General features: G+C 42.7%; 1 protein-coding gene across 4 annotated transcripts in view; it reads right to left on the reverse strand.

Annotated features, from left to right (window-relative positions):
• Nucleotides 1-268: 268 nt before the first annotated feature.
• KAT14 (lysine acetyltransferase 14) overlaps nucleotides 269-12,770 on the reverse strand; it is a 395,910-nt gene continuing 383,408 nt past the window's right edge. For all 4 annotated transcript variants that reach the window (XM_069234742.1, XM_069234740.1, XM_069234741.1 and 1 more), the window contains one exon: nucleotides 269-2,542. In XM_069234742.1, coding sequence (XP_069090843.1) covers nucleotides 2,369-2,542 — 174 coding nt within the window. In that variant the 3' untranslated portion in view covers nucleotides 269-2,368. The remainder of the gene's footprint in view (nucleotides 2,543-12,770) is intronic.

The raw sequence follows: 12,770 nt of genomic DNA on the forward strand, positions 1-12,770 counted from the left end.
CCTATGGCCCTTCCGCTACCCCACCTTCAAGCAGGGCCTGCTTCAAAACTGAAATCAGCGACTTGTTTATGCTTACATTCAATCACTCTCGGTGACCTAGGAGGACATTTCAGCGTTTTTCACATTAGCATGTACAGTATTTTAAGTTATTCAATGAACGGTGACAAGTAAGTATTCAGCAAAAAGGGAGCACAGAAGTGTATTCTCAAATCCTTAAAAAAAACAGACAGCACTGGGGCCAATCAGGAGAAACCAGGTCACATTCTCGTTAATTATATTGTGTTTTATCTTCCATAGTCCTAGAAGGTTATGTTGTAACATGCACATAAAACGTTCAAAGAACTTATGACCTCAATTCTTCTGATGTCCCTAACACTCAAACGTCTGTTCAAGAAACCTACGATGTCGACATTTTTAGCATTACTGGTGATCTTAGCTGAAAGCTTTTGCAAAGGAAATCAAATCAAGAATTTCTTCGGATCAAAAAATACGTGCACATGCACCTTCCTCTTTTAATTGCTTGTTTTTTTATAGACGTTCCTTCACCAAACTAAAAAAGGAGCACAAATGTTTAAAAAAACTACACGTGAATTCTACCAAAGCAACATTTTCACATCTCTGTGGTAACTACTACATGAACATACTAAGGGCTTTATCTAGCATATGGCGGGAGGGATACTTTGTCAAAAATGTGGCGGATGTTCCCTCTGTTGTATTACTTATAATACGATAGGAGAGATATCAGTTGAATTTTTAAGCAGTGTCCAATCCACCAAATCCTACATGAGGCTCCAAGTTTGAAACAATGGAGGATAGCAGAACAGACAGCTGTGGTACTTAATGTGTTAACTTCGCAAGTATTTTAATGGTGAAAATCTTTTCAGACCTCTTCGTCGCCCACAAAGGTATGGCCAACAGGGATAGTCTTGAGAGCCTAGTCTTTGCATTTTGGCACGCCTAACTGCCACCTTTCTGCGGCTTGTGATTCTACATTAAACTAGGCGCACTAAGCTGAACATCACTAATAAATACAATGGGTAAAAAATAATTCGAAAAGTAGCAATGACAGGCAAAAACCCCTACAAAACATTGTTTTTGAGGAAAATACTGCCACCAAAATGTTTTGCTAGAAATAGGCAAATACATTTTTTTGCTGCAAATTTAAACCACACGCAAAATTTGCCTACATGACACAATCTACAACACTCAAGTTGTAGAAATTAACATATTTGCAAAACATTGTCAGCAGAATTATAATTTTATACACCCTAATCAAAATGACTAAAATATAATTTAAGTATATTCAATGAATCCAAGCTGTCCACGTCCATTTTTGTTTGCCTTCAAACAGCTGATATGAAGTGTAGTGACATGCAGTCACTCTTCATGCATGTGTGGTACCTGGGCCATAACTTTTTAGAGGGCTGCTGAACTCGCTTTGAACCAACATGTTGTTACTAAGTGTTACTGAACAGTGGACTCAGCAGGGGTGGCTCCTCCATAAAGGTGGAGGAGCATCACCCCCTCCCACCCCACCTCCTCCAAGCAGCAGAAGCTGCAAACCTTTCAGAATGAAGGATAATAAACTATGTTTATTATGCTATTATCCTTTCGTTCTGAAAGGGGCGGGGCCATGGCGTGACGTGCTCAGCACTCTCCCTCAGAGCACATGTGTGCCTGGCCAGCCGTCTTGGGCCGGCCAAACACACGTGTCCCATGGGCTGGAGAGAGCCTCCACAGGCTCCCATTCTGCCTGGGACAATCCTGACTCTGCCTAGAGCAGTGTCAGGATTGGCGCAGGGTAGGCTGGGAGCCTGTGTCTGCAGCCGGCTGCAGCAGAGACAGAGGAGTGGCGCGGCTTGGGTTCAGGTAAGTTTTTATTTTTTTAATGAATGTATCCCCGCTTGCTCCCCCCTCCCCTCCCCGTGGCACCCCCGCCTAAGAGCTGCGTCTGGGACCCAGCACTAGTAGGGCTCTTACATTTGTTTCAAACCATGTAATTTAAGTGCCTCACAGTGCAATGGCTAGTACCAACTGGAATCAGATAAGATATGTATCTGCAACACTTTGCAGTGTACCTCGCCGTTCTTGTTCCAGTGTATTAGAGTCCTACAGAGCAATTTGACAAACACAGAGCTCGTTCTTTAATCCTGTCCAATAGAGTTTTCTGGTAATGCCTTGCATAACCCGAAAAGAAGAGTTTGGCATTTGTTGTATTCTGACTTTGGTAGCAAAATGGGCATTACAACTATATAGTGTCACAACTGCATACGCAATACAGAATTAGGAAATGGTTTGTCTAGGGGGGGATAGGAGCTTTACAGGGCCCCGTCAGGGTATGCTGTTCTTCCTGAACTTCATCTGTGGATCACCTTCGGAGCCGTAGTAAAAATGCATGCTTGCACTCCTTGCTGTCCAAGGGGTAGTACTTGTCGTAGAAGTCCAATACATATTCCTCGGTTTTAAACCCAAACTTCTGGTACAGCAGCATAGCTGGGTTACTTGCAGATACGTGAAGAATTACATCTTTGCCCATGCATGTCTGTTAAAGGAAATAAATAAAATAAAAGTTTGACTAGAGAATTCAAGGAAATATGCGTAGATGTATAAACTCAGACTATTTAGCAGTTATGGAAAATAAGGTCTGTACTGTACGCTCGACTCTAAACCGAAAACTGATTACATGTTTGTAACTTATACAGGTATGGGGAACACCAATGAAAGAAAATGTGTGAGGAACATAAAAAATAAGGAAGAAATCACCCTGATGAGAGTATCAACAGAGTTTACAAACATTTGTAGGGTGATATATTACATGATGATGGGCACTTTCTGAACACAAACTTCGACTTATCAAGAGCAGAATGTACACAATAGCATGCATAACAGAGAAAACAAACATCAAATATAAAAGCTGTCAGAATTAGAGCAGCCATCCTATCACTAGAGCACTTTTGTGTTTTTTGCTTAAAGGTTGCTTATTTTACGTCTTGCAAAACAAAAAAAACAAAACAAAAAAAAATCTCAAATGATGCAGATTCCGGTATTCCCTTGGTCATCAGCTAAATTACTAAAGAGTAGTGCTGAAGGCTAATTTAGGTTACATAGAGAAAAGAGCACAAGTGTCCCTGTGATGGAACAACTCGCTCTAAAAGACAAAGGTGAATCCCCAGTTAAGAATAGCATGGAAGGATAGCTGTATTACAAAAAATATATAGAAATAGCCTCAAACACGTAAGTATTACATTGTACATCAGGCTTCCTGCTATTGATACAAATATATAAAGAAAGTATTTTCAATAGTACAAATGCACAGATATATAATTCACTGCACCAGTCAAAACAAAACTCACTTATACCCATCACTCATACACATAAAAGTAGGGTTTCAACTAAGATCCTACTGTGTGGTCCCTTTCCAGTTTGGATGGCTCTATAAAACGTGGGTGGGCAAGAGGTGCATTTTATAAGGGAAAGGGGTTGCTTGGCCCTCCTAGAGCCATTATGGGCCCCAAGAAGCCCACATCCCCCTACAAAGAAAGACCAACAAGCTCCACGCATTTGGCCCACCCCTTCCAAATTAGTAGTATGCAAAGATGTTCTCTCCATTTTCCAGGCTGATGGACAGTGTATTTTCTCTACAATTTCCCAGAAAAACAATAAGAAGTCCTTGATCATTGATTTACTGGAACGCAATCTCTTCTGTAGTGACTGTTTAAGACAAGCGGGTTCTCTCTTGTTGTCTTCTGGTCTGAGGGCAGAGTCTAGGGTTATCCCTTTTAATTGCTGCAGAGGCATAAAATCACCTATGAGCTCTGCCCATTTGGCCCACCCCTTCCATGATGGTGGTATGCAACAGTGCTGGCTCTGGGTGGGTTGGACACAAGGCTGGCCGCAGGCCCTACAGCCAACCCTAGCTGTGCACAACCGAAGCTTTGGCTGTGCAGAGAGAGAGGGGGGGGGGGGGTGTGTGTGTGTGTGTGTGTGTGTGTGTGTGTGTGTGTGTGTGTGTGTGTGTGTGTGTGTGTGTGTGTGTGTGTGTGTGTGTGTGTGTGTGTGTGTGTGTGTGTGTGTGTGTGTGTGTGTGTGTGTGTGTGTGTGTGTGTGTGTGTGTGTGTGTGTGTGTGTGTGTGTGTGTGTGTGTGTGTGTGTGTGTGTGTGTGTGTGTGTGTGTGTGTGTGTGTGTGTGTGTGTGTGTGTGTGTGTGTGTGTGTGTGTGTGTGTGTGTGTGTGTGTGTGTGTGTGTGTGTGTGTGTGTGTGTGTGTGTGTGTGTGTGTGTGTGTGTGTGTGTGTCCCCCCGAACATTCACCTGCCTCGCACGGCCTTTGGCTGTGCATGTTGGGGGTTGGCTTGACGTATAGTAATAAAATATATTACTTTACATTAAAAAAACAGAGGGATTTACTAAAAAAAACAAAGGTTAAAGTAACATTATAGTTGGGTGTGATAAAAGATCTGCTTTTGTTTTTAGAAAACATAGAAATTCAAGGTTAAAGTACCGTAATAATTAGGTGAAAATGTCAGTGACAACGTTAACATTGTGAACCCCCCCCCCCCCCCACAAAAAAAAAGTCACCCATTTAACTTGCTCTCACTAGTTATGACCTCACATATATCACTCAACATGTTCTAGAACATAATTTTTGACATCACTGATTAATCTCAAATGACTTCACTGATGACATCATCAAAGTAGTGTGCCAGTATTTTGTATAGTTTACTTAGTGGCAGGTAACTACCATATTTATTTTCTACCTATTTTTGTCTAGCCTGTGTACAGCTAATGGGTGCAAGTGTTTATAATACTCATGTGCTTCTCATGCAACATAGGTGTGTACAGCTATTTAATATGTTGTAAATCTTTGAACTGAAGATTAACCCTGTATGCAGGTGACAGCTGATGACTTGTGTTCAGCACGTTTCACACAATTGTTATGGCTCTGCAGAAAAAGTTTGCAATAAGACAAATATTTTAAGTACTACATACTAAGTACTGTTAGCAGCCCTGAGGTATTAGACATAATTGTCTCAGCATGACAATATCTACGTAACATAGAAGACTACGTGCACCAGCTATTAACCTATGTACATGTACTTATTTTGCTTCAGAAGATGTGCTATCTGTAAAGTTTTTAACCACAGTGTGAAGGCCACAGGTAGTATGATCTTTAGCACCTTCAGATTTTGGTGAATAGGGTATTTTTTCCAAATGTTGCATAAAGTGTACACTGTTCTTAGTAGATACGTTTTAATACTCTGTAGTGTATTTCTCATGAGCGTTTCACTGTCTAAAAACATTGTGGTACAGCATAGACTGACTGCTGTTTACAGTACTCACTTATCTACTGATATCAAATTAATTTCTCAGTGTAGATTCGGTGCCTGTGACAGGTTTGCTACAGACCAAAGCTGTCCATAGTAGGGCATTAATTTTGGAACAGAAATTGAGTATTTTGAGGAACTTCGCTTTCTCTGAACAGTTGTATACATATTCACCACCGGTGCAATGAAGGTTTCCTCTATATATATATATATATATATATATATATATATATATATTTATGGTCAATTGTTAATCTGAACTAAACTACCCGTGAAGTGTTTGGTAAATGGTCAAATTTGCACATAACATATGCTTCATACACCTATGGGAGCAGTATCTCTGTTGGCATTAATGATGCTTTATATTATTCTGAGCTGTGTTGCAGTTACTTTCATAACTCTAATGATATATCTGTTTATAGAGCAATGTGTGATTGGATGCTCTCATCACTGTTGCCATCAAATATGTCATAGAACAGGTCATGAGTGAGGTTATAAGCACTGCATGGCAGGGGCGCAATTTATAGTTAGCTCTGCTAACTATAACTGGCGAATTTCTGTGGTTAGTTCAAAACGTTAATGGTACTGACATATTCACCTAACTATAACATTCCTTTAACCTTTGATTTTTTTCAGTGATTATATATATATATGGAAAATGTCACTTACCCAGTGTACATCTGTTCGTGGCATGAGACGCTGCAGATTCACACGCTGTGCATTATCCTGCCATCTAGTGTTGGGCTCGGAGTGTTACAAGTTGTTTTTCTTCGAAGAAGTCTGTTCGAGTCACGAGACCGAGGGACTCCTCCCTTTCGGCTCCACTGCGCATGGGCGTCGAATCCATCGTAGATTGTTTTCCCCGCAGAGGGTGAGGTAGGAGTTGTGAATATAGTAAATGTGCCCATGCAATGGAGTAAGTATGTATGTACATAATGTGTATTAAAATAGTATTTATTTACAAATTTACAATTTTCATTCAACTTACAAGTTTACAATTTTCATCCAACTTATAACGGCTACAGGCTCCCGGGGAGGTGGGATGGCGCATGTGAATCTTCAGCGTCTCATGCCACGTACAGATGTACACTGGGTAAGTGACATTTTCTGTTCGATGGCATGTGTAGCTGCAGATACACATGCTGTGCATAGACTAGTAAGCAGTAATCTCCCCAAAAGCGGTGACTTAGCCTGTAGGAGTTGAAGTTGTCTGAAATAATGTTCGTAATACAGCCTGTCCTACTGTGGCTTGTTGTGTTAACACATCTACACAGTAATGTTTTGTGAATGCATGAGGCGTAGACCATGTGGCTGCCTTACAAATTTCTGTCATAGGTATATTCCCTAGAAAAGCCATTGTGGCGCCTTTTTTCCTAGTGGAATGCGCCTTTGGTGTAATAGGTAGATCTCTTTTTGCTTTAATATAGCAGGTTTGAATACATTTTACTATCCATCCGGCAATGCCTTGCTTGGATATAGGATTCCCTGCATGAGGCTTTTGGAAGGCTACAAACAATTGTTTTGTTTTGCGAAACTGTTTTGTTCTGTCAATGTAATACATTCGTGCTCTTTTTATGTCTAACGTATGTAAGGCTCTTTCGGCTACTGAGACTGGGTGTGGAAAAAAGACTAGGAGTTCCACTGTTTGGTTTAGGTGGAATGGTGATATAACCTTTGGTAAGAATTTGGGATTTGTACGGAGAACCACTTTATGTTTATGTATTTGTATAAAGGGCTCTTGTATAGTAAATGCTTGTATTTCACTTGCTCTTCTAAGAGATGTGATAGCTATTAGGAAGGCTACCTTCCAAGTTAAGTATTACATTTCACAAGAGTGCATGGGTTCAAATGGTGGTCCCATGAGTCGTATTAATACAATATTGAGGTTCCACAAAGGTACTGGTGGTGTTCTCGGGGGTATGATTCTCTTTAATCCCTCCATAAATGCTTTGATAACTGGGATTCTAAAAAGCGATGCTGAATGTCTAATCTGCAGATAGGCAGATATTGCTATGAGATGTATTTTTATAGAAGAGAATGCTAGTTTAGATTTTTGTAAGTGTAATAAGTAACTTACAATGTTCTTTGCGGAAGCATGTAGTGGTTGAATTTGATTATTGTGGCAGTAGTAAACAAATCTTTTCCATTTGTTTGCATAACAATGTCTTGTAGTAGGTTTCCTAGCTTGTTTAATGACCTCCATACATTCTTGTGTAAGGTCTAAGTGTCCAAATTCTAAGACTTCAGGAGACAGATTGCTAGATTGAGCGATGCTGGATTCGGGTGTCTGATCTGTTTGTGTTGAGTTAACAGATCTGGTCTGTTTGGTAATTTGACATGCGGTACTACTGATAGGTCCAGCAGTGTTGTGTACCACGGTTGGCGAGCCCAGGTTGGTGCTATGAGTATTAGTTTGAGTCTGTTTTGACTCAGTTTGTTTACCAGATAAGGAATGAGTGGGAGAAGGGGAAAAGCGTAAGCAAATATCCCTGACCAACTGATCCATAACGCATTGCCCTTGGACAGAGGGTGTGGATACCTGGATGCAAAGTTTTGGCATTTTGCGTTTTCTTTTGTTGCGAATAGGTCTATTTTTGGTGTTCCCCAGCGTAGAAAGTAATTTTGTAGGATGAGGGGATGAATTACCCATTCGTGTGTTTGTTTGTGATCTCGACTGAGATTGTCGGCTAACTGGTTTTGAATGCCTGGGATGTATTGTGCTATTAGGCGAATGTGATTGTGAATCGCCCAATGCCAAATATTTTGTGCTAAGAGACACAGTTGTGACGAGTGTGTCCCCCGTTTGTGGAGGTAATGCATTGTTGTCATGTTGTCTCTTTTGACAAGAATGTGTTTGTGGGCTATCAGTGGTTGAAATGCTTTCAATGCTAGAAACACTGCCAACAGTTCTAACTGATTTATGTGCAGTTGTTTTTGTTGAATGTTCCATTGTCCCTGTATACTGTGCTGGTTGAGGTGTGATCCCCACCCAACCATGGAAGCATCTGTTGTGATCACGTATTGAAGCACTGGGTCTTGGAATGGCCGCCCTTGGTTTAAATTTATAGGGTTCCACCATTGAAGCGAGAAGTGTCTCTGGCGGTCTATGAACACTAGATCTTGGAGTTGACCCTGTGCTTGTGTCAATTGTTTTGCTAGGCAATGTTGTAAGGGCCGCATGTGTAGTCTTGCGTTTGGGACAATGGCTATGCATGAAGACATCATGCCTAGAAGTTTCATTACAAACTTCACCTGGTAGTGTTGGTTTGGCTGCATATTTAATGCTATATTTTGGAAAGCTTGTACCCTTTGCGGACTTGGAGTGGCAATCGCCTTTTGTGTGTTGAGTGTTGCTCCCAAGTATTGTTGTATCTGGGATGGTTGTAGATGTGATTTTTGGTAATTTATAGAAAACCCTAGTTTGTGTACAGTTTCTATAACTTATTGCGTATGAAGAAGACACTGTTGCTGAGTTCTGGTTTTGATTAACCAATCGTCTAAGTATGGGAATACGTACATGTGCCGTCTCCTTATATGAGCGGCTACTACTGCAAGGCATTTTGTGAATACCCTTGGGGCTGTTGTTATCCCGAAAGGTAACACCTTGAATTGGTAATGCACGCCCAGGATTACAACCCTTAAGTATTTCCTGTGCGAAGGATGTATGGGTATGTGGAAATATGCATCCTTGAGATCTAACATTGACATGTAGTCCTGTTTTTTGAGCAAGGGAATCACGTCTTGAAGTGTTACCATGTTGAAATGATCTGATTTGATGTAGAGATTCAGCGTTCTGAGGTCTAATATGGGTCTTAATGTTTTGTCTTTCTTTGGAATTAGGAAATATAGGGAATAGACACCTGTTCCTTTTTGATGGTTGGGTACTAGTTCTATTGCTTGTTTTTGTAACAATGTTTGGACTTCTAGCTGTAATAGGTCTAAGTGTTGTTTGGACATATTGTGTGCTCTTGGGGGCACATCTGGTGGGACATTTATGAATTCAATGCAATAACCATGTTGGATAATGGCTAGGACCCATGCGTCCGTAGTTATGTTTGTCCAGTTTTTGTAGAATGCAGTAAGTCTCCCCCCCACTGTTGTTAAGTGTTGGAGTTTTTTGACATTGAAGTCACTGTTTGGCTGGAGTTGTTTTCGGGCTTTGGAATTTTCCCCTTGTTCTTGGGAATTGACCACCCCTGTATGAGCCTCAAAACCCTCCTCTCTGGTACTGCCCCTGATAGGTGGGTCTGGCTTGTGAGGTGGAAGGCTATGGGGTTTGGGTACGAAACCCCCCTCTAAACTGTGGCCGTCTAAAAGTGCCTCTGCTTTGTGGGGAGTAGAGCGCGCCCATGGCTTTGGCCGTGTCTGTGTCGTCCTTTAGTTTCTCAATTGCCATGTCCACCTCAGGCCCAAACAATTGTTCCTGGTTAAACAGCATATTTAACACAGCTTGTTGGATTTCCGGTTTAAAACCTGAGCTCCGTAACCATGCATGCCTGCGAATGGTTACTGCAGTGTTCACTATCCATGCTGCTGTGTCTGCAGAGTCCAGTGCAGACCTTATCTGGTTGTTGGAAATTGCTTGTCCTTCCTCAACAACCTGTTGGGCACGTTTCTGGTGTTCTTTGGGCAAGTGCTGTATTATATGTTGCATCTCGTCCCAGTGTGCCTTGTCGTAGCGAGCCAGTAGAGCCTGTGAATTGGCAACCCGCCATTGATTGGCTGCCTGTGCTGCCACTCGTTTGCCCGCAGCATCCAACGTCCGACTCTCCTTGTCAGGCGGTGGTGCGTCTCCTGATGATTGGGAGTTTGCCCTCTTTCTTGCCGCTCCCACGACCACCGAATCTGGTGTCAGTTGCTGTGTTATAAACACAGGGTCCGTTGGGGGAGGTTTGTATTTTTTCTCAACCCTAGGCGTGATAGCTCTGCCTTTCACTGGGTCCTGGAACACCTGTTTTGCGTGCTTGAGAATGCCTGGGAGCACTGGCAAACTTTGATAAGAACTATGGGTGGGTGCCAAGGTGCTAAATAAGAAATCATCTTCCATTGGCTCTGCATGCATTGCTACATTCTGGAAAGTAGCTGCCCTTGATACTACCTGCATATATGCAGTGCTGTCCTCTGGAGGGGACGGCTTTGCAGGTTAACAATCGGGTCTGTTGTCGGAGACCGGTGCATCATATAAGTCCCATGCATCAGGGTCATCCTGTGTCATCCCCGTGTGTGTTGGTGACTGCATTGGGGGTGTTGTTACCAGGGGCAGCTGTGGTGAATGTAGTGGAGAAGGCTGGGGCGAAAACCTTGGTGGTGGTGTTTTGTCTCTTGCCACCTTTGCCTTTGGCTGCATTTCCGACTCCTGAAATGCTAGCTTTCTTTTCATTTTAATTGGAGGAAGAGTTTGTATTTTACCAGTATCTTTCTGGATGTGCAGCCTCCTTTGAGTATGGTCTGGTTCTCCCATACTTAATTCCTGCTCAGATCTATGCTCTTGAATTTGGCTGGAAAGTCCGTGCTCTTCTGTGTAGGAGCCTATTTTCGGCTCTGAGGCTGACTTTTTCAATACCGAAGGTTTCGGAACAGTCTTTTTCGGCTCCGAGGTAGCCTTTTTTACCTTTGGTGTGTCGAACTCTTGGTGCCGAGATGGTTCGGAGCCGGTATCTCGACCGGAGTCGGATGTCTTCGGCTGTTGTATGGCCTTTTTCGGAGCCAATGGTTGGTCACTGTGTTTTCGGGTTAAGCCATGGCCTGTTGGCGGTGGCATCCCCTTGGCCTTTATGATTTTGGAGTGAGTCTTGGACAGGGCAGTGTTACTCACAGTTTTCTGCGGTGTCGTTGGTTGCTCACTTTCGGAGTCGTCAGAGTCCGATTCTTGTATGTAGATTCTTTCCTCCTCCTCGACGTCGATCTGTTCTGTCGGTGTCTTCTGGCTCTTCGATCGCGTAGGGTCTTTTTCGATCGAAATGCCCGACAGGCCCCGCAAGTATCCTCCCTTTGTTCCAGTGATAGACACTGATTACAGACCAAGTGCTGGTCTGTTAAGGATACTTGGCGTGGCAATTCGGGCAGAAGCGGAAGGGGGTCCGGTCCATGAGTTCTGACGATGGATGCGGTCGGGCCGACCAGGCCCCGCTGAAGAGTGGAAGCCCCGAAGGGCCGCCGGAGCGCTTCTACTATCGGTGTCGATGTACTAACACTAAACCGGTACCGAGCGCGAACAATACCGTCGAATTTTCGATAATTAGCTAACGTTCCCGATTCGAAATACGGAGCGAAGAGGAACATGTCCGAACCCGATGGCGGAAAGAAAACAATCTAAGATGGAGTCGACGCCCATGCGCAATGGAGCCGAAAGGGAGGAGTCCCTCGGTCTTGTGACTCAAAGACTTCTTCGAAGAAAAACAACTTGTAACACTCAGAGCCCAACACTAGATGGCAGGATAATGCACAGCATGTGTATCTGAAGTTACACATGCCATCGAACATATATATATATATATATATATATATATATATATGGAAAATGTCACTTACCCAGTGTACATCTGTTTGTGGCATGTTCCGCTGCAGATTCAAATGCTGTGCACTGTTCCTGCCATCTAGTGTTGGGCTCGGAGTGTTACAAGTTGTTTTTCTTCGAAGAAGTCTTTTCGAGTCACAGGACCGAGTGACTCCTACCTTTCGGGTCCATTGCGCATGGACATCGACTCCATCTTAGATTGTTTTCCCGTATAGGGTGAGATAGGAGTGGTAGAATGAGAATAGTAAAGATGTTCATGCAATGGAATAGATATGTATGTATATAGTTTGCGCTAAAGGAATGTTTATTTACATATATACAATTTCTAATTGCAACTTAAACGGCTACAGGCTCCCGGTGAGATGGGAGGGCGCATGTGAATCTGCAGCGGAACATGCCATGAACAGATGTACACTGGGTAAGTGACATTTTCCTTTCGATGGCATGTGTAGCTGCAGATACACATGCTGTGCATAGACTACAAAACAGTAATCCTCCCGAAAGCAGTGGTCAGCCTGTAGGAGTTGAAGTTGTTTGAAATAATATTCTTAGTACAGCCTATCCTACTGTAGCTTGTTGTGTTGCTAACACATCTACACAGTAGTGTTTAGGAAAAGTATGAGGTGTTGACCAAGTGGCTGCCTTACAAATCTCTGCCATTGGTAGGTTACCTAGAAAGGCCATTGTTGCTCCTTTCTTTCTAGTGGAGTGTGCCTTTGGTGTAATGAGTAGTTCTCTTTTAGCTTTTAGGCAACAAGTCTGTATGTATTTAACTATCCATCTGGCTATGCCCTGTTTGGATACAGGGTTACCAGAATGGGGTTTCTGGAATGCGATGAACAATTGTTTCATTTTACGAATTGGCATTAGAGCTCTTTTTATGTCTAATGTATGCAGTGCTCTTTCTGCTACTGAGTCTGGCTGTTGGAA

The sequence above is a fragment of the Pleurodeles waltl genome, chromosome 5 (genome assembly GCF_031143425.1).
Source record: "Pleurodeles waltl isolate 20211129_DDA chromosome 5, aPleWal1.hap1.20221129, whole genome shotgun sequence".
Taxonomy (NCBI): Eukaryota; Metazoa; Chordata; class Amphibia; order Caudata; family Salamandridae; genus Pleurodeles; species Pleurodeles waltl.